The sequence below is a fragment of the Pezoporus occidentalis genome, unplaced genomic scaffold (assembly GCF_034315485.1).
Source record: "Pezoporus occidentalis ecotype Australia unplaced genomic scaffold, CSIRO_AGI_Poc_V1 ctg36, whole genome shotgun sequence".
Lineage (NCBI taxonomy): Eukaryota > Metazoa > Chordata > Aves > Psittaciformes > Psittacidae > Pezoporus > Pezoporus occidentalis.
In genome coordinates, this window is record NW_026915591.1 from 2,941,894 (window position 1) to 2,964,733 (window position 22,840).

Below are 22,840 nucleotides of genomic sequence, written 5' to 3' on the forward strand. Positions count from 1 at the left end.
AGAGCGGCGAAGCGGTGCCCGGCCCCGCTGGGCCTGAAGCAAGCCCTTCACCCTAAGTGCGGGGCTCCTCCCGGGGTAGGTTGGCGGCGACCCTGCGCAGCCCCTGTTCCACTGCGGGACCGCGGGGACGAAGCTGAGCGAGCGGGGCTGTAGCCATGCTCCGGCCCCCTCCGCCTGACGACCCTGGGTGACGGCCTGGACGGCTGTCTTGCCTTTCCTCTCCCTTCCCCTTCCGGGAGCGCCTCAGTCCGTACAGGGACACCACGCCCTGGTCGCTTTCACAGTGCTGATGGCACCCGGGATGCAGAGGGGTCACCTCACAGCCCCAGACCGTGACACCCCTCCGCCAGGGGGACTCGCTCTCCTGCCTTAACACCGCCATTTTGTGGCGCTGCCCCACTGGTATTCCAAAGGATGAGTTTTTCCCCCTACCATTTTGACAAAAATTGGTTTGTTTTTACATTCCAAGAATTTAGGGAATAATTTGCAGCAATAGCCATTTGTTTGATATGTGCCTGAGTGAGTAAAATATGGCAATCCAGAAGATTTTTGATATTCTGAGGGCTTGACATACATGTCAGTAAACACGTTGGTAGCTAGTAATGAAGGCACAGTACATAAGGGAGCTAGTAATGAAGGCACATTGGCAATGCACTTCAAAACGTGTCAGGAGCAGCGACTTCATAAATGGAGTGTCCTACGATTACTTTAATTTGGATATAATAAATGGAATTTCTGCCAGTCAGGAAAGGGCTCCAGTGATGTTAGAAACAGTGAAAAAGGCAGCAGGTTTTGAGAAAGAATGGCACGTCTTCCCCTTGAAGGCAGGCTCAAGTCTTGCCACAGGGTTCAGATCTCCTCACTGGGTTCCTAAAAGCAGTGTTGGAAAGAGGGGCAGAAAAACATAAACAACACGATGAGAGGCATTTTTTTAAAAAAGAGAAGTTAGTACAGAAATGTGAACTCTTCTAAAATTCAAGAAGAACCAACCAGTCACTTCAGAGGGTCTTTAAAAGTAGTGAATAGCACACACAAAACACGGCTTGCTCTTGAAAGAGCCCTGCTGGACTTATTTATATAAAGCCAACAGAAATTAATACTGTTGCAAGCTGACAGTGGGTAGAATTGCATGTTTGGTTTTAAGGAAGAAATTTACGTAGTAGATTGTGGGTATTTTTCACTGCTGTGTTCCCATTGCTGTACATTACTTATTTCTCTTTAACAAAAATAACAGTTGCATATAGGAACATCCTCTGAATTTGTCATCCAGGGTTGGGCAATGATTTGATGATGCTTTTTCTCCAGTAGCACCAAGAATCAGTCTTTACTACAGTCATAATCTGGAAGTCATCAACTGTCCAATATTTAGATGTCTTCTGTTTTAGGCTGGTGTTAACTGCTGTTTTAAAAATCTGCAGGCATCCTATGAATCACTAGTGCAATTGAATCTCTCAGCCCTTTCTACTAGTGATGTATGTATCATCATAATTCAAAATACAGAATGACGTTTGTCATTTGCTGTTATGTTACTTCATTTTAACAATATCCAATATAGCAGGTATTTTACATATGTGTACTTTTAGAAGCACTGTCATTTTCTGCAACTTTAGCCTTTATATAAATTGTATTGTAAAGATACAGAAAAAAATGAAACACTCTAGTTCTGTTTTTTTCTATCAAAAAGCATTCAAAACCTAAAATTAACTGTAACTGTCTTAGTGGCTAGATGATAGAATGATATGTATCTTAATAATATGTGGCTGTATAGTCTGCTCTATTGGTCAGCTTTGTGCTGTGATTTATAAACCAATGAGTAGAAATTCTTTGCTGTTTAATGTTTTGTGCTTTTTATTTTGCTTTCATCTGTGTAGCTTCTGTATATGCCACAATATTTTGCAGTTTTAATGGGAACTGTCAGGGAAACAACTAACGAACATCGTTAAACAGTTTCTAGAGACAGATGTTTATGTATGCTCCGAGCTAATTTTGCATCCAAAGGAATTAGAATTTTCTTTTGCATTGTGTAAAAGCAAAAATATTCTGCATTCACCTGTGGCTCGAGGTAGTATTTCTTCATCTTTTTCTTAGTATTTTCAGAAATGAGTGTTTCCAGGCACTAGGAATCCAAGGTTTTAAATACATTTGGTAAAACTATTATCTCTTTCTCAGAGTTTTTATTGCAGCCTATACTAATCCAGTCACTTGGATTGGATGCTCTGATCCTCACTTAACTGGTAGGCAAATTAATTTCTGCCAAACATCCAGCATTTTAAATGCTCCCCCATCTGCTTCTGTTTTCACAGTCTCAGTGTTACAGCATGTAGCCTTAATGCCACTTTAGTTAAATTCTGCAGTTGTTTTCTGTTTCACTTTATCCCAGATTAGGATCTCATCCTTATGACCAATTTGTTGTGGCTTTACTTCTTACACAGTGCTAAGGGTATGGGGAAGCCATTGTGGCACAATTAAGTACCAGGTAACTTTGCTTAATATTGAGTATATCTGAGCTAGCAAGCTGTATTCAGCATGTTCTGATAAAATGTTGATTGGATCTGTTTTAGAAGACTACCTGAATCCCAAACTCTTTAAAAACCCCGTAACTGAGTTTTTGCACATAGCAATGCTCTACAAACAGAAGAATGAATTTGTAATAATCTGCTTTCTATTGTATATGAGTTCTGCCTTTAATCACTTATGCATATACCTTCTTATTTAAATGTATTTTGCAATTGCTACAGGAGGAGTGTACAAAATGGATGAGTAGCTTTTCCATTACCAGCATTGCTGTCTGTATGCTTAGAAAAACTGATGGATCAGAGGCTGTACATTTTGTACTCAAGCATCTTTTCTTGCATTCTAAATTTTCTAGGAACATTAAGCCTCTCAAAGATAGAACTGCTGCAGGATAAAAGGTTTATCTTTTATGATATACCTCCTTTTTTCTGTAACTGTGCTTTAAACTTTCTATGAGTGCATTGCCATTGTTAGTGAGAAATTTGGTTCCACTGAAGTGGTTTAGATAGTAACTCAAATGCATTTAAAACTTTTTTTCCTCCCTTTTATCTTAAAATGTATGGTATTGTCTTGCAATTTTGACTTTTTCATTGTATCAGTAAAGCTTCTGACTGTTTAAATACTCGAATTGCATTTTTCTTTTGTAGCTTGCACAATGAGTGACAGGGTTCTGAGCAACTTAGACAAACTTCTGCTTGAGTTTGGTATGTAATTTTGTCATATATTTTAGATTAATAATTACGAATGCAGTACAAATTATGATGTTTTCTACTTTAAACAGTAATACTAAGTTCAAATACTTTTACAGTATTAAGGTCTTGATATTTGCCTATGTAATATTCTCTTAATTGTGAGGTCATGGAAAAGGGTACTAACTGCTATTTAATAGTAAAATTGCTATTTAGGTATTTTGTTCAAATCTTTTCTAATCGGTGTTTGTGCAATTAATTCTGTACAACATACATTTGTTTCGCAGATCAACTTGTATATATGTGTGTATATATATATATATGTATATACACAAAAAAAAAAGCATTTATTTTCTTCTTAGTTTTCCAGCTAGAACAAACTTCTTATGCTAAGGAACATGTGAATCAACAGATAAATTGTGAGTAGTGATAAATTATCATTTTACTAGACACTGAACACGCTGCTTTTGTTTTATTAGTCCCGGTATACATATACTGTGTTTCAGGGGCGGAAGCAAGCCTAGTAATGAAAGCTGTCCCGTGTCCTGCTCTCACCCTACCTCATCTTTTGCCATCAATGCTTGCTCATTCTCCCTATCAGACTTTGCTTTTGCTTGCAACTTTTAGCTGATGCTGTTCAGCTGTCTCATGGACAGCCAGTTTCGTGCTGCACCATTTCCTGCTCTTACTCTAGCTCCTCGCAGTCACTGGCAGTTCTTTGATTCAGCTGTGCTTACTCAATACATCTGCCACTTGCCTTCCTTTCTTCCTTCATGGTTTTTGTTCTTTCCAGATTTGGACCTCTGCCTCACTGCTTCTTCTCTCTGTTCTCTTAAAATAGTGAAACTTCTCTCAGTTGCTACTACCTACTCAAGCCTGGTTCTTCTTTTTTGCCATCAAGCAGCTAGTAATTTTATTTGAAATTCAAAATAATAAACCCAATGAAAAAGTCTTACTCCACATCAGATTTTTTTCTCCCAGGACTTACAGACCGCTTAATACAATTGACTCATTTCTGGACTGATTTTTTTTTTTTTTTACCATGCAACTGTGTGGAATCACAAGTATTATTGGGGTAGAGAAGCTATTCTTTATGCGATCTGAGGATATCTGTGTTCATCACTGGTACTTCATAGGTAGATATTGAAGCTCATAACCTTCAGGTAAAAGAACAGAGAGAATTCTGGTCTAATTGGTGTTCCTCTTGATGGCAACATCTCTAATAATCTTGAATGGTATGTGCAAGAAAGTACTTACTGTTTAAGAAGATTATCAATACTGATTTGAAGCATCTTAAACACTAAACCATCTGTAACACTAAATCTGGAACACCTAGAATTGTTTTTTAACTTTCCAGTCAAATAATTGAACCTTAGAGTTATTTTTTTTCTTAACATTTATGCAATCTTATGGTAGATGAGCATGCTTCTAGGAAAAATCCAAAGGCTGTGTAATAACATGGCACAGCTATTTCAATGTTCAAGATATCTAAATATGTATGAACCAGCACTCAGACTTCTAAAAGTTTGGGTTAAATCTTTCAAAAATCTACCCAGAAATAGTTCCACTGATTGAATTTCATCTCTGTGTGAGTATTACTTGGCAGAGAAACAGCTGTAGCATTCAGCCTCAGGCTTTTAGTGTGAGATTTGGCAGGCTTTTTGGCTAGAGTCCCTTTACGACCAGTGGAGGGAAATGGGCACTTTCAGGGTGTGATTTGTCTTATCCAGAAGAGAGTGTTTAAAGTAGGTTAGAGAAAGTAAGCTTTAAAAAATGTCCACTTCACTCTGCTGAGTGTACTGGTAGCTGGGGATGTCTAGTTTTGAAGTAGGTGCCTGCATTGTAAAGTTGGGTGAGATGGATCTCATCCACAAGGTCTTTGCAAGAGCAAAGGCCAAGTAGAACAACCCATACTGGTCACAAAAGTGCTCATCAATCAAAAATGCTAAATTAAGTGTTAAGTGCATTGCTTTACTTATGGAATAGATATTTTCTTAATACAGTTATATCTTGGTAAATCTCAAAATGTCGTCTGCAGGCTACTTCCAAATATGCCTGTTTTGTTTTTTTTAACAAAAATGAAGTTTACATCAGTTGTCCAAAAGCTGCACTTTGTGCTAAGTAACAGCAATTTACTGACTTCAGATATTGAAAATATTAAGATATTGAAGATCTTCAGGATATCTCAAAAATATAACTCTTGCTTTTCATTGACTGATGTTTCGCTGAGAAGTGCATTTGGGGTTGTTTTTTTTTTCAGTATAAATGCAACTGGCATTGAAAGCAAATATATAGCAAGTAGCGCAGAACCAGACCCAAACTTCAGGATGACCTGAAGTTCTAGAGCAGTAGGTCAGGTAACTCAAGTTATATCTCTCATAACTATGATGCCCTTCCTGGTTAAGTAGATGAAAAGGGCAGAATGTCTGTGATTGACCTCAGTTTAGGGCCACCAGCTTTGGCATACAATACTTCAGGGCAGCAGTGGTGGCAAAGGATGTTTTGGTACTAATAAATCTGAAACCTTGTATGAAAAAATAATAAACAGTGCAGAGACAAAAAAAAAGTGCACGCAGTTGCACTCATTGCATTTCAGTGTGAGCATGTATGATAGCTCTCAGCTTTTACTTGTGAAAGAGAACACTGATCGTGTTGCACAATACGGAGTCTCTACTGACCACTCATTCAGAAAATGTTAACTGCCTGCTTTTAGAAAAGACAGAATTAAGAATCTGTGTTAAGAATCTCCACAAACACCCTAATGCTTGAAGATTTGTTGTTACAATGCAATTTCTCATTAATTAACCTGTCTCCTATATTAATTTCTTATACACGACACATTCCCACCTTGAATAAATTCTCCTTTTCAGTTTCTCTGTTTATAATAATATAATAGTTTTCTTATACTCCTTTAGTGATGTTTTTATTTTCCCATTTTTGTGGTCAGCTTTTCCATTCAAAACATTTGTGCTTCTGGACTTCAAGAAAACCAGTGTTTCAAAGAGACCTTTATCTCAAAGCAACTGTTTTACACCAGTCAGTCTCCCCAGTTGCAAGCACTGCTGAGAGCAAAGTGGCTTACATTCTGGTTTCCCTGCATGCTACTTCTAGTATCTGCAAACATTGTGGATTCCAAAAAATTACAGACTGGGATGTGGAAACAGCACAAATACTTCTTCCAAAGTCAGTCTCATAATATTAAATGATAATTAAGGTACCACACAGCTGAAAACTCCATAAATTTTTTTCTCACTTTGTTGTTGCTTTTCTTAATTGCAGACTGTCCACTCATCTGGTGATATTGAGATCAAGTATTTTTGAAGAAATTTTTAATCATTATGAAAGTAGACTTTTTATTTCACGGATATATTAAAAATACATATGCTTAAAATGTTGTTTTTTTTTTACTTTCAGTGTATACTGCAAAAATCACAGAAAAAAAGAATGAAATCACTAGGCTGCAGGAAGATATAAACAACAGCAATGATGCAATTGCTGATTTGCACCAGCAAAATGAGAGTAGTAAGGAGAGCTGTAAAGCGTAAGTTTAACAGCTTAAAGTTTGGGTTATGCATTGTATTGAGAAAGTCAGTGAGGAAGTAGTGTAAAAATATGTATGTGTGTGTTCTGACAGGAATGATACTAAGGTAAACTTTAGTATTCTCTTATTTTTTTTCAAGCTGCATATCACTAGGTACAAAAATTGCAGTATTGCCCATCCTCTGAAAAAGTAAATTATAGAAAACCAGACTAGTTAAGTTTGGTGTAGATTTTTATAATCAGACTCAACAGTTTTCAGAGATCACACAGGTACTGTCTTTGGAGCATGCTAAAGTATTCAAGTAGTAAGGTAAGAAACTAGAATAGAATAGACTAGACTAGACTAGACTAGACTAGACTAGACTAGAATAGAATAGAATGCTTAGGGTTGAAAAGGACTTTAAGATCATCTAGCTCCAACCCCCCTGCCATGGGCAGGGACAACTTACACTAAACCATATCACCCAAGGCCTTGTCCAGCCTGGTCTTGAACACTGCCAGGGATAGAGCATTCACAACCTCCCTGGGAAACCTATTCCAGTGCCTCACCACCCTAACAGGAAAGAATTTCCTTCTTATATCCAATCTAAACTTCCCCTGTTTAAGTTTTAACCCGTTACCCCTTGTCCTGTCACTACAGTCTCTAATAAAGAGTCCCTCTCCAACATCCCTATAGCCCCCCTTCAGATATTGGAAGGCTGCTCTGAGGTCTCCACACAGCCTTCTCTTGTCCAGGCTGAACAGCCCCAACTTGCTCAGCCTGTCTTCATACGGGAGGTGCTCCAGTCCCCTGATCATCCTAGTGGCCCTCCTCTGGACTTGTTCCAACAGTTCCATGTCCTTTTTATGTTGAGGACACCAGAACTGCACACAATACTCCAGGTGAGGTCTCACAAGAGCAGAGTAGAGGGGCAGGATCACCTCCTTCGACCTGCTGGTCACGCTCCTTTGGATGCAGCCCAGGATACGGTTGGCTTTCTGGGCTGCAAGTGCACACTGCCGGCCCATGTTCATTTTCTCATCAGCCAACACCCCCAAGTCCTTCTCTGCAGGGCTGCTCTGAATCTCTTCTCTGCCCAACCTGTAGCTGTGCCTGGGGTTGCTCCCACCCAGGTGTAGGACCTTGCACTTGGCATGGTTAAACTTCATGAGGTTGGCATCAGCCCACCTCACAAGTGTGTCAAGGTCCCTCTGGATGGCATTCCTTCCCTCCAGGGTATCAATCGAACCACACAGCTTGGTGTCATTGGCAAACTTGCTGAGGGCGCACTCAATCCCACTGTCCATGTCAGTGACAAAGATGTTAGACAAGACCAGCCCCAACACCGATCCCTGAGGGATGCCACTCGTTACTGGTCTCCAGCCAGACATTGAGCCATTGACCACAACTCTTTGTGTGCAGCCATCCAGCCAGTTCCTTATCCACCAAGTGGTCCATCCATCAAATTGATGTCTCTCCAATTTAGAGACAAGGATGTCATGTGGGACAGTGTTGAACACTTTGCACAAGTCCAGGTAGATGACATCAACTGCTCTACCCCTGTCCATCAGTTCTGTAGCCCCATCATAGAAGGCCACCAAATTGGTCAGGCAGGATTTCCCCTTAGTGAAGCCATGCTGGCTGTCACCAAGCACCTTGTTGTTTTTCCTGTGCCTTAGAACACCTTCCAGGAGAATCTGCTCCAGGATTTTGCCAGGCACAGCGGTGAGACTGACTGGTCTGTAATTCCCTGGGTCATCCATTTTCCCCTTCTTGAAAATGGGGGTTATATTTCCCTTTTTCCAGTCGTCGGGAACTTCACCTGACTGCCATGATTTCTCAAATATGATGGCCAGTGGCTTCGCAACTTCATTTGCCAGCTCCTTCAGGACCCGTGGATGGATCTCATCAGGACCCATGGACTTGTGCACGTTCAGATTTTTAAGATGGTCTCGAACCAGATCCTCTCCTACAGTGGGCCCAACGTCTTCATTCTCACAGTCCCTGCATCTGCCTTCCAAGACTTGGGTGGTTTGGTCAGAGCCTTTGCCAGTGAAGTCCGAGGCAAAGAAGTCATTCAGAACCTCAGCCTCCTCCAAATCCTGTGTAGCCAGTTCTCCCAAGAGCTTCCTGAGGGGGCCTATGTTCTCCCTAGTCTGTTTTTTATTTCCTACATACCTGTAGAATCCCTTCCTGTTATCTTTAATACCTCTAGCTAAGTTTAATTCTAACTGGGCCTTAGCTTTCCTAACCTGGTCCCTAGATTCCCGGACAACATCCCTGTACTCTTCCCAGGCCGCCTGTCCTTGCTTCCACTTTTCATAAACCTCTTTTTTCATTTGAATTTTCCTCAGGAGCTCCTTATCCATCCAAGCAGGTCTCCTGGCCCTCCTGCTGCACTTCCTTCTGGTTGGGATGCAACACTCCTGAGCTTGCAGCAGGTGATCCTTGAATATCAACCAATAGTCTTGGCCCCCCCTGCCCTCTAGGGCTATATCCCATGGAACCTTACTAAGCAGGTTCCTGAAGAGGCCAAAGTCTGCTCTTTTGAAGTCCAGGGCAGTGAGCTTGCTGCACGCTCTTCTCACTGTCCTGAGGATCTCAAATTCGAGCATCTCATGATTGCTGCAACCAAAGCTGCCCTGGAGAGTCACATTTCCAACGAGCCCTTCCCTGTTGGTGAGCACGAGGTCAAGCATGGCACCTCTCCTTGTCAGCTCCTCTATTACTTGCAGAAGGAAGTTGTCTTCCACACAATCGAGGAACCTCCTGGATTGCTTGTGCCGGGCCGTACCGTCCCTCCAACAGATGTCAGGGTGGTTGAAGTCCCCCATGAGAACAAGGGCCTGCGAGTGTGAGGCTTTTCATATCTGTCTCCAGAGTGCTTCATCCGCAGGTTCTCCTTGATCAGGTGGTCTGTAACAGATCCTCACAGTAATGTCTCCCATAGCTATATTCCCTTTAACCCTGACCCACAAACTCTCTGTGGACTGCTCACCTGTCCCCAGACAGAGTACCATACTCTCCAGCCTATAAACTAATTTTTGTATATTTGGATGCATCTGACTTCTGTCAAATCTGAACATTATTAAGAATACTGTGGATAGCTCTTTGAATCAATTGCCATAACATACTGATTTATAGCTTTATCATAAAAAGTTAGGAAAAAAATTGACCTTGACAAGAAAATTCCTTTTTTCTTTTATGTTAAATTTTTGCCTCCAGTGCGGTATAAAATGAACACTTTTGTAAGTTTCTGAAACCATTCATACTATTTCCTTAGATACCTTTTGAAGTTGTAGATCTGTTGGTGAATCATAAAGTGTTGAGTGATGCAAATAAAGAAATAAAAAATAAGGGTAGAACTAAGGATTTGATCTAAATTTTAATCATTGAATTCAGTGGGGTTTGGCTCAGGTCCTACAAAGGATAATTAATGAATTAGTTTAAAGAGACAGAAAATGAGACCTAACTAATGAATACATTTATTCACAAAAGGACAGTGATTGCAGAAGAGTAGAGACTTTGTCAGAAATTGTTGAAAATGTCATCTAATGGCATACTGAAAACTGTGATAAACAAGCCCTCGTTGTAAAATCAGACAGAGCACTTACGCAGTAGAATCATCTTAAGCTTCTAAAATTTATTCTAGTTGATATGCCTTATGTATTGGATGTGATTCTACTGTTGATTTTGTAAATTCAAATATTGTTTTGGAGCCATGATTAGCTTCATAGTTGACTAATTGCCAGTAGTGGTCAATAGAGTTCTCAAAGAACCAACTTTTTATTGGGATTACTAGACATCATAAGTATAGTGAAGCATGTTTGCAGACTTTGAGGAAAAGATGTGATTTTTATATTCAACTGGTCTGCAGGAAATATGATATTTGAGACAAGAGTATTGGGATACTGGTGTGTTTTCTAGAGAAATCGATATCGTCTGTGTAGCAAAGAACTGAACGCACAAAATGACCAAAATGAAATAGATATTTTTAGGCAAGTAATGACATTTTTCTAATTGGTTTCTTGAATGATTCAAACTAGAACTCTTGGTCCCAGAACAATAAGAAGTGGTGAAATACTGCTGATGGAATTCCAGTTTTACTGTTTATCTTCTATTTTCTAAATTTGGGTTCAACGGTGGTGAGAAAAGAAAAAGGAAGAAAAAAAAAGGCAGACAAGCTCAGAATGTTGCTAATTTGTAAAAGAAATTATTGTCTTTTTCCACTAGCTAAGCTACAGGATATTTTTATTGCTTTCATATTAATGTGGATAAGCTAGGAAGGGTAAATAAATGTGATAGCTACCAAGAACCTCTGTGAAACAGTGATTCATTTATCTAGCTAATAGATGAGCTACTGCAATCCTGTACACCTTGTGTTTACAAACAGTATTCTTGTTCCACATGTTTTTAGCATGTCTTCAGAATCGATGTGAACACAAAATGTAATGCACAACATGGTTTGTACTTTGATTAATAAAAGTTCTATGACTTTTCCATTGCTTTATTTTTTTTTCCTTTGAAGAAAGCCATGGAGTTTTCTGAGTAAAATATCACTATGATGTTTGTGTGCCAGTACATTTTTATATAAGTATGTTGGTTTCTACTTTTTAAAAAATATGTGCCTTTTAAAATCCAGCTTTCTCCTGAATTTGCAGTAGATACGGTGAAATAGCGTTTTGTAATAACATTTTTAATTAACAGTGGTGTCAAGCAATTTGTGCCAATAGTGCTAAATTTCCTGAATGGATGCTGCGATATCTTATTCAGCTTTTTTTTGTTGACAAACTTTACTGTTGTTACAAATGTTGATTATATGTTGTGTTATCCCACCACTTGAACTTTGAAGTTATTTGACTTCAGTTCAACAAATCAGTTGCCAGGTCTTTGTTCTTTTTTTCATTTATGGAAATTGCATTAAGTTAGCCTCTGTTTTATTCCAGCTTTCAAGTGATTGTCCAAATGCTCTCACCTGTCCAGTAATGAATTACTTGGTTTGTTCAGTTGCAGCCTTGTTCTCTATTGCCATTTCTGTCCTTCTCCTTGTCAAGGAAACTCTTTAAATGTAACTTTAACTGCTGTCCCTTATTCACTTAGTCTCTTCAGTCCTGATGGATTTTTCCTTCTTCTACTTCTTCAGTGTTTAGCTTTGATAGTATCTATGTATGTGTTACTAAAGTTGGGTTTTGTCTGTTGTTTTCCTAGGACAGATAGTGCCAGTTAGACAAACTTCATTGTAGGTGTGTGTGTTGCCTTAAGAGTAGCTTGTACTCCATATAGAAGTTGAATTTATGGATCACTTTAAGCCCTGACTGGAGAGAGGATGTGTTATTTTTTTTTTTCTACAAAGTCTCTCTTGGAGGGAGCATGTAATTTATTTTTTTTTTCTCATGAGAAATTGGATATCTGTCCTACCCAAGCCCAGACTGCTCTGATGATTGGGCCATCATCTGAATCTCAGTTCCCAGCATCTCAGAATTTGCCTGTTGACAAGTTGTCATTACAGGGGTTTTCCTCTCTGAACAAGCGGAGTGTTTGTCAGTAACACCTAAACCTATAGCTCAATAGACCTCAGTCATTTTTCTGTTCTTTCCCTCATCATCTCGCAACAGCTTTGGGTCTGTTAAGTCTTATTAAGGTATTGCTTTATGTTTAGAAACTTCATGCACACAAATTAAGAGGTTTCTGGATTTGTTTCTTACCGTCTTTAACTGAGCAACACTTGGCCATTTGTTCAGTTACAGCTTTCTGTGAAAATGTCATTTCTGATAGCTGTTAAAATCAGATGGGAGTGTAGGAGACATCCAGGCCTGGGTGGCTCATGCTTCTTATACCATCTTTTTTTCAGGAAGGATTCTTTCTTTTAAAAGATCCATTATATGCTTTCCCTAAAGGGCACATCTGAATTTCATTTGAATCAGGAATTTATCTGCCTGTTTTTCCTAGCATTCCCGCATCCAAGGAAGAGGCATATTTGCTACCTGGATGTCAAGAATGTACTGTTTATTAGTCCTAAATCCTTCATGTATTCCCTGAAGTTGCTATGCTTCCAGTGCAGTCTACAGCATCCCGCTGTAGGAAAAGCACTTCGGTGGGCTGCGTTGTAGCTCTTATATTATAGAAGGCTACTGAAGCCAGAGGAAGAACAAAAAATGGATTTATTGTGTTTCAGGGCTGTAGGGGAGCCACATAAGAGGAGATCCAGGCTAAGCATTACAGAATGTGGACCCATCAGTTTTCTCTAGAAGAATCTAATTACGAGCTGGGTAAAAGCCACTCAGCACCTTTTGTCTGGAGGCAGGTTTCTGGAATGGGTGCATTTAACAGTGTAGACATACTGTATAGCCAGGTGCCAACTGCATCAAATATGAAAATACGTGTAGATGGTGACTTGGAGGTGGAAAAGAATGTTACCTGGCAGCAACTGAAGTTCAGTTCTCATCTGACATTAATTTATCATTAACTATCACCCGGAGTGTTTTCCTGTAGGGGCAGAATTTGAGTTCAGATCTAGTCAGTAAGAGGTGGTATGTGCACCTGTGACTCCAAAATGACACACCAGTGCTCCCAGTGTCTGAGCTATTGTACTGACAGACAGCATCTCTTTCTGGCTGGTTTCTGAGTAGGACTAGCAAATGGAGAAAATTCTGAGTTTGTGACTGCTGTTTGCATTTAGGTATGAGATAGGTGCTGGTGGTATTGACGAGAACGAAGCTGCGTGCATCTCCAACAAGATCAACACATCTAAAGGATTTACTGATGGTGCTGTTCTGAGTACTTAATGTGTGGATTTAGATGCCTAGCTGCTTATCAGTAGGTTCCAGAAATTTGTGAAGCTCACTCTATTTGTTCCTTAAAAATTACTTTATAATCTTTGTTCATTCTGTATGTATATATTCTTGAATTTTCAGCTTGAAAATCTGAAGAAAATAAATGTGTGAATGTAAAAACTGTCTAACTAAACCTGTTTATGTTTGACTTTCAAAACATTAAGTAAATTGTTTATTCTAGTAAGCTAGATGAAGTAACTTGATGTCTTCACTTCTGAATGGCTTTTTATTAGGAAGAACCACTTACATGCTTGCTTTCTTACTTTTTTTCACAGCTGGAAGCCCACCTATGCAATTCTTAGCCAGCATGAAGAATATTTGAAAAATGAACTTGAAGCTTTACAAGAAGCGACAGAAAATGAGAGGTATCTCTGATCACGTGAGATGAGGTTTCTATCCATAATACTTACTAACCAGTCCAAACTGATCAGCGAAGATAGTGCAGTCTGCATCAAACAGTTGTTGTAAACTTTTCAGAATAAGGGAAATAACTAAGTAATTAAAGAAATTTTTGGTTTACATTATTATAAGGTCATATGATATATCGGAGTTACCAGTGGAATAGGATAAAGTTATGGGTTCAAAGTATGGGTTCTTCAAATTCGATTGCTTCCCAAATGTGCATTATATTTTTTCAGAATGTTGTTCTGTTGCCCACAATCTCAAGAAAAGCCAAAGAAATAAGACAAGGAATGTTTCAGCTTTGCCAGAAATATGAAATAGAGCATATTTACAAGAGCATATATAAATTTTATCTATGAATGATTTGTTTTGGCCATTATTATGACTTATCTTCATGTATACTGTGATTTCAGTAGTTTCAGATATTCAGGTTTGGGAAGACTTTTTTGAAAATACACAGGGTGTATGTTTTTTTCAGAAGCATCATTTAATTAAACCTAAGCCTTTAAATCATATATAGACTAAGTAAGCTAACAATTAGAAGCATCCAGATAATTTTATGATTTTCTTTGTGAGTATGAATTGCATGTAATTATTAGAATATACTTCACTTGTGTATTTGTATTTTGGTGTATATTCTTCAAAATAACTACAAAGCATGCAAATTCAGTAATAGGTTCTAAAAACTAGGTGAGTAGCTTGGGAAAGCCACCAGGTCTAAAACCATTTAAAGACCAGTAGTGGGTGAGATTCTAGTCAGTATTAATTGTAAATTCAATCTTGTTCAGTAAGTGGCATTTCAGGTGTTTCATCTGCATTAATTACATTCTGCATTTGAATGAACTGATTATTTGTGCAGTGTAGCTGCCTACATTCAATGGATTAAAGAGCAATCCCTAAAGATTTTCCCTGCAGTATTCAAAATGCGTTGTGCCAAGTTAACCCACTGAAGTTCTATTTAGCACTCAGGTAAAATTCATCTTCATTGTACGGAGATTGCTCACCTTCACTGATGTACTTCTGAAGGGGAAGAGGTTGGCTAGCCCTATGGTGAAAAAATCATGGCAGATCCACTTAGATATCTAAATACCAAGAAAGAGGTGTAACTCTAGGTCATTAAAAAGTTGGCTTTGGTTCTTTTAGAAGTGTTCTTTTTGTCAGTTGTCCAATACAGCAGAAATAGCGTGCCTGATAGCCTTTAATTAACTAATTTATCTGTCATCTTCCTGTTCAGAGCTCTGTATTTGGTAAAAAAGAAGGCTAAATTGGCTTTCTACGAGTATAGGAATAAGCCATTTTGGCTTTCACTAATTTGAGCTGACAAGCCAAAGAAGCATTACTTTTAAATTGCTTCTTTAGATTATTAATTTCAACTCCATCATGAAAGTGTTTTCCTGAGCTTAATTATAAGACATCATGACTATAAATCATAAAGTAAATTTAATTCACATAGTTTGCAGAAGTGGTCTGTCAAACATAGTTGCTCTGTACTGAAGTGGTCAATAATATATTCAAATCAGCAAGATGTGCAGTCTACAAATTCTGAATAATATTTAAATTAGGAAGAAAAATAAGTACATTTAGAACTTTATGCACTGAATATGCTTTTTAGCCTGGCATTTGAGGTTCTCAGGACATACTGCTTTAGATGGGAAGATGTTTTAAAAAGATGAGCAAATCAGCTTGCATTTAATTAAGCGCTTTTTTTTTCCTCATTATTATTTGTTTCAAGAACACATAAGAATGCTTATATGGACTGGAAATTCATCCTGAAAATAAATGATATGAGAAAGGAAAGAGGAATGAATCGCTGTCCACATAATGTTCTGGGGTTTTGTGGGTGCTTCCCTTTTCCAATTGTCATTAGACTAAGACTATTTCTAATTAATTTAATGTGAACAAGGCTGAATTCTGAATAGACTTCATTTAACTCTGAGAACTGGAGGATGTGAATTAGCTAGGAAAAATATTAAAAATAGTGACAATTTCTCAAGACTGCTATGCTATGCTATACTGTACTGTACCCTACTGTACTGTACTATGTATGGCCATAAATACCAATATGTGGAAAATACTGTCAAGTCTGAGGATTGTTTTCAGAAGCTTGAAGTGTACCTGCTAGAACAAATTATTTTGCTTACTTTTATTTTAAAATATTATTTGTAACATATTCTTAATTGTATATCAGCAGATTTATTTGTTCCTTAGTTATTATTTATAGAATCTACTAAATTAAGTAGAAATGAATGTTTCCATCTTTCATACCTGGGAAATTTTGTACACTGTACACAAATATTCAGTAAATCAATAAACTCAGATTCCCAAGACCATCTGTGTAGAAAACCAAACAGATCAAGGTAATTTTCTGCATGAAGTTTGGGGAGTGTCAGTTCCTTGGTTTCACAGTGTTGATCTACAACTTCTTTCCCCTAAGGAAGTGTATTGAACTCAGTCAGCTTAACAGCAACTGGTGCCTGGAGTATAGTTTTATTTGAAAATTAAGATCTTACTATTTTTTCCTGTGACTTTTTTTTTCCTTTATAAGAGTAGAAGCTTTTACAATTGAATGTGGACACAAATTTTTTTGTCTTCTGTTGCCAGCAGGCAGCCAGGAGTGTTTGCCTTTCAGTCATGCTGCATTTAAATGATTAGTAGCAGTTTGAGGTAAAATGGGTTCTTTAAAGAGGAATACCATATGCTTCACAAGCCGTGAGAACTGTTCCTTAATGTAGGCTTTATTCATGGTATAGTTAAAGAGGTGGGTCTCTGACTTTAGTTGCTATTCATAAAGGAAGTTCTGGCTAACCTACAGGTATACTAATAACTTCATATTTTAAAATTTGCCTCTCTATTGTTCACATAACTTTTTTTCTAGAGGATGACATTTTCTTCACTTCCATGATTTTATATTGTTATATTCTAACATCAAACAACTTTGTGTGATATTTCTTTCTCAGTTAAATGACTAGTCTGTGTAAATGGTGCATGCTGGATTTATGTATCTGTGATATCTCCTTATAAATATGTGCCATCTGCATAAATGCTCACCATCAAATTCTTATTATATATTTTGCATATGCCTAAAGTTATCTTTTTTTTTCATGAGTAAGGAGCATAGAGTACCAGCATTCTAAAACTTGTCATCTTTTAATTTATTTTTAAGCAGATATTCAATTTCAAAGAGGAATATTGCTATTGGACATTGGTTGTTACTGTTCATAATTTTAAAACTATTAATCGTTAACTCTTGGGAAATACAGACTTCCTGCAGGTCTATACTTAGATTACCTGTGTATGACATTAAGAACAAGAACCAGTCTCTTGATTATATTGTTAATTGTTCAACTTTCCCTAAAGATGCGTTTTTTTACTCAAAATTACCTGTAATAGAAGTTACACCTAACAGCATTATTGATGTAGTAAGAAACTCATCCCAGTGCGACAGCTGAATATTTTATCTGCTGTTAGCAGATCTATCCTGTAAATTCCTTGCCTGAGTGAGAAAACCTGGGGGGGGGGGGAAGTCTTTTCCAATATAGTTACTGTAATTGATTTAACACAAGAAGGTGGCTGTTCTGTGAAGTAGCACTTTTCTTTCCAAATATAATATTGATCAGTTTTCATCTTGATGAGTTACATCCTATTACTTGTTATAGTATTTGTTTTTATAGTACAATTATTTCAAAAGCCAGTTTGAAGTTTTAAGAAATGTCATGAACATCAATTGGTGCTACCTACTTCTATAATTTGTAGCTATGTACTCACATGATGTCAGTGAAATTATGTTAGTGTAACAGTAATTTAGAGGGCAGTCCTGCAAGAAGCTGAGTATTCTGGCTTTTTGCCAGTTGCACATTGAAGTGTTTTCCTAACCTTAAGCATGAGTTGTCCTATTGTTCTAGTGTGACTAATGTGTGTGTTTAAGGCTTCCCTGGTCACACACTCAGCATCTCCTTGGAGGCAGCTCTTAGTTCAGTGATGCTTCAGACTGCTCTAAATATGAGTGCTAGGCCAAATTCTCTTTTACTGTAAATCTGATGTAGCTCCACCAGAACCAGTGGAATTGTGCCAATATACACAAACAGAACTTTACTTGCAATGGGTTTCATGATAATTACAGAAGGAAAAAACATTTTCATCTGCTAGGCTGCCTTTGGATATGGTATGGTCTACATTCCTTTCAGAACAATGAGGTTTGACTGTTTTTTACATCATGAGTGTATACTTTGTTACATACAGTACAGTCTTCCTTGGAAAAAAGCTGGGAGAGGAAAAATAGAACCAAATAGTGGTATATTAAATATAATACAACTTTTTTTCCAGAACAGGAGCAAGCCTAGTTGAGCTGATGCCATTAATATTTTTTTCTTACAAAGAATATCTTCATATAAAAAAATAATTAAATGACATGTATTTTTATAGAAAAATGTATGAGGATTACATAACCCAGTATAAAGAGATGTTAAAACAACAGCGTGAAAAATATGCAGAAACTGCTCTTGCACAGAAATATTACCAAACAAAGAAAGAACTTGAAGAAATCCAAAACAGAGTATTGAAACAGTCTGCGAAATATAAATTGAAAGAAGACACTTGCTTGGATATTCTAGGTACTACTATTATAAATTCTTTTACTGTAGAGCCTATTGGTAGTGCACTGCATATTAAAAGTGCTGTATGGAAATCCTCTGATTAATTTTCCACAGTTAATAAAAAGACTTTCCTTTTGTTATGCCATTTTTAGGAAAAAAAATATAAAAAACTGTAACAAACAGACTTTGAACAAGAGTTTAGAATATACATACTAATATTCCTTCCTCCAACCCTGAATGTAATGGGGAGAGGTTTGCCATTGAGCTTCTTGGGGTAAACAAGTACTAAAATTACTTTAGAACTCACCTCTCAAAATTTTAAATTTATTTTTTATGGTTTTATTTTTTTAGGGTGTTTTTAGTGGCATTACTCTCTGTATACTGCTATTTCTGTTATGTATATTAAGTTCTCCTGATCTATTCATTTATCTTGTATCTGTAAAGAAAATTAGGTCAGTATATTAATCATCTGAAATGAAATTTTATTTCTGCAGAACCTGTTCCTTTTAAATCCGTAAATGACTGGGCTTTACAGATGTATCCTTGATTTGTAGTGTATATACAGTTTACAGGGAAAAAAGTTTGTATTTACATTTCACAGTTTCATCTTAGGAAGTAATTATATATTTATGTTTAGAGTGGCAGCATTAGCATTTCTCTGTGAGAAAATGGAAGGTGTAATAGTATGCTTCACTGTAAGTTTATGAGATCATTTTGAGGGAAGAAAATAAGATTTCATTTAACAATATACCTGTCAAAATGCTTCATTAAGGAGGAGAAGTCTAATTAACATTAGATTTGTAGATTTTTCAGAGCTTTCTCCATCTCCAGCATTCATGCTTAAGGCATCAAGGGGTCAAGGATCTGATAGTATTGTTTGCTTAAAAAAGTATTGCGGCAATTTATATTCTGTAACATGGAAGTGCTTCTTTGAGGCGAAAGACACAGGAAATGTTAAAGCTTGCTGCAGTTGCTACACAAGAATCCATTGAGCTACAAAAAGAAGCTGAGGAATTAGAAAAGAAAATCAATTATTTAAAAAAGGTAACTGTATTTTAATTTTATTTTAGATAAGCCCATGTTATACATGTAGTTATATATTGCACAGTTATATTTTCTGAAACATAAAGAAGTAGTGTATTTTTAAGCACACATACCAACATGATGATTCCAGTCTTAGTTACTATGTTTCTATAGGGTTTCTTAACACATGTTTTCTTAAACAAGAGGGGTTCATGAAAGTAATGGCTCTTCAAGCTTGTTTTTTGTTGACCTCAGTTTACATCATAATTTCCGTCAAGGCACTGTGTCATGGTGACTCGTGCTAGCTCAAGAGCCAGGGAATACACTTCAAAATACAGCAGTGCCAATCCCTAGTGAGCCCCAGAACTCAAGCTTTCCCAGGTCCTACTGGTTTTTAATTTTTTTTAATATGAATATGTTTAACTAAATATGTTTTACAGTAAGGATCATGTAAGTTTCTTCCCCTTTTCCCTCAAATAAATGTGTGGGTAAAAAACACCCCAAGGTAAAACTGGCTGATTTTAGACAGGAGATCACTACAGTTCCACTGACTAGGAAAAGCACTGATTCCAAGAGGGATGGTGTTCCAAAAAAAAAGACTTTGTCAGGACAGCATTTTGACCCACTCCTCTACTAGGAGGTGAAAGGTCTCTCCTAAGCCTGAGTAGCCCAGTAGGCCAATCTGGTGAAGAGTTTGGTAAGTTTTACAGTATTGTATATGGACGCTTTCACCTTTCTGGACTAGATGATAAAGGACTTCGTTTAGTGTTGTCTCAGCTGTGACTATTTCAGCCAGCCTTGGGGTGATAGAAGCAGATCATGCACAGATGTTATTTTCTATTTCTATTTTGTGATACTTTTTGACACTCATAGTTACAGACCAAAGTTCCTAATGTGGTATGTGCATACAATAAGAAGGGGTATGGTTAATTGGTTTATAACTAAGGAGACCATGTAAGGAGCTGCTTGTTCTGAATAGATACATAGAGTCTGTGCTCAAAAACTTCTGTGTTTGTTCCAGCTGTTCCAACAAAAAATATTGCCTCTCTTTAACCTCAATCTGCTTATTTCTTCAGACCATCTTGGCTACAAAATCTCTACTTCTGTGCACTGATTCATCAGGTTTAGAAAACATTTGAAGCATGTAGCTGTAACTTTTCAAGATTATTTTTATTTTTATTTGTTCTTTATCTTTTAAGACATTTGTAAAGACTACAGAAGATCAAAAAAATTCCAAAATGATTGAAGGAAAAAATCAGAAAAGTCTGGAGAAGCTTAAAGAAAGGTACATTTACAATTTTTTTTTTCTCTTGTTTTCATGCTTGTTTCTCAGCATTTACACAAAGACAGCCACACAACACAAATTGCTGCTAAATAATGACTGTCAAGCTTCTCTAACCCTGGTCATGTGATTTGATTATGTAATTTTACAAGTTTTCTGTATTTTGGGGTTAAGGTGGTGATGAATTTGAAGTCTTGGAAGCTAAACATATTTGGAAACATCCAAAAGTATTTTGTAGAAACCTTTGCTCCTCAAAGCTACTGCTGATAGATCTATGTGGATAGTTTTACAGGTTTTGAATACAACTGCAGTGACTGTGCAGTCAGAGATAAAACACATTAATAAAAGCATATTTGGAGAAAAAAGTCAGGCTTGCACGTATCATTTATCTTCAGCTCTGAAATATGTCTTAAGAAATGTAACTCTTAGTTCTTAAAAGAACTACAAGAAGTAAAATAACTTGTGTTTTTTTGTTTAAAAAACCAAGCATGAGTGAAAGTTTCATAGACAGGATTAATGGTGTAGTAAATTAGTCAGTGGTCATTTACAGCTGGGACTCTAATTTGAGGTCTGTTACAATGACTGAAAATCACCATCAGAACTATCTTGCGTTTATCTGTTGTCCTTGTGAATGTTGAAAAACATCATGGTTAGAAATGATGCTTTTAGACCAAAATCCATTTTAAACTGAAAATATATCCAAAAGACTTTGTCCAAGTGATTTTGCATTTTGGTGTGTTTGAAAAAGAAACTTTTTAGGGCTGTAAAAAGAGATTTAGTGGTGTATAGCCAAAGAAATGTGTAATTTTAATAATTCCTAAGATCCTTTCCACAAAGGCATTTTAGGCCTGTAATATCTTTTTATAGACTTATGAATTTTTTTTTCTTTATGTTTTTTTTTGTTTATTTTTTTTTAAACCTTTACACTTGTTCTAATGCCTCACCTAAAAAATCCACTGCGCAGGCTGGAAGGGCTTACTCTCACTTGTCTGTATGGACAGGTGAGGGTCGAAACGGTAGGTGACAAGGTGCATGGGAAGCTGCAGACCCAACCTTGAATGCTGTCAGACCAGCGCATGGGTACCTTGAGATCGCTCAAGAGATGACAGTCCTGGTTGGACACTTCCTGATTGCATAAGCACCCTTTTTTTTCCCAACCAGATTTGCATATCCCACATGCCCTTGGTCATGGTACTTGTAGTAAGCGTGGAGTAAGCCCTTCCCAAATCTTTGCTTGCGAAGCCAAGCCATCAATCTTCTTATGTATGCTTTTTGTCATGGGCAAGACCTCAGAAATACAGGGAAGCAAGAAATCTGCTTAGTTTAAAGACTAGGTGAAAGAAGAGATGGGAATCACTCCGAATTTTCAAAGAAACTCACTTATGTTTAGTCTTGTGAAAACAAAATACCAATTAAAGACCCATTATAAAAGGCAGAGATCCGTGTTCTGCACATGGAGGCATAAGAAACAGTCAGGCACCTCATGCACTTCATAGGGTGCATTGCTAGACCTAGCATTGTACATTTAATTCCATGTCATGGAGCCTTCATATGCTGATACCTTCCCCTGAAGTTGTGTCTTGATTGCATACAAGTAGATCTTTCTGGTGCTCTTACTGAAGCAATAATTCCATGGCTTGAATCATGGATATAAGATATTGTAAACATTTTACACTATTCTCACTCACATTGCCTTTTAACCTCCATGTATGCATTTATGTGATATAGCATATGGTATTAGAACATAACCTGATTATTAATTAATGTTTTTTCCTAGAGTAAATTTTAAAGCTTATTTATGCCAAATATATCCACAATGTCAAGGCTTGTAGAAAATTACATTAAAATTGTCATTAAAATTACTATTTGCCATTAGTGTATTCTAAAAAAGCATTTTCACTAGAAAGCACAGAAGTGTCTGATTAAGTAGCTGTGTTAAAAATAGGTGTACTATAAATCTGTGATTATAAACACTGAAAAAGAAC

At 37.3% G+C, this 22,840-nt stretch overlaps 1 protein-coding gene across 1 annotated transcript in view; it reads left to right on the plus strand.

The window, feature by feature from the left end:
* The first annotated feature begins 2,794 nt into the window (after window positions 1-2,794).
* The window catches only part of CUNH14orf39 (chromosome unknown C14orf39 homolog), a 33,233-nt gene continuing 13,187 nt past the window's right edge, over window positions 2,795-22,840 (plus strand). The window contains exons 1-8 of the mRNA XM_062630772.1: window positions 2,795-3,218; window positions 3,566-3,622; window positions 6,618-6,744; window positions 13,832-13,921; window positions 18,381-18,568; window positions 19,045-19,087; window positions 19,474-19,594; window positions 20,773-20,858. Of these exons, the coding sequence (XP_062486756.1) occupies window positions 3,170-3,218; window positions 3,566-3,622; window positions 6,618-6,744; window positions 13,832-13,921; window positions 18,381-18,568; window positions 19,045-19,087; window positions 19,474-19,594; window positions 20,773-20,858 (761 nt within the window). The 5' untranslated portion in view covers window positions 2,795-3,169. The remainder of the gene's footprint in view (window positions 3,219-3,565; window positions 3,623-6,617; window positions 6,745-13,831; window positions 13,922-18,380; window positions 18,569-19,044; window positions 19,088-19,473; window positions 19,595-20,772; window positions 20,859-22,840) is intronic.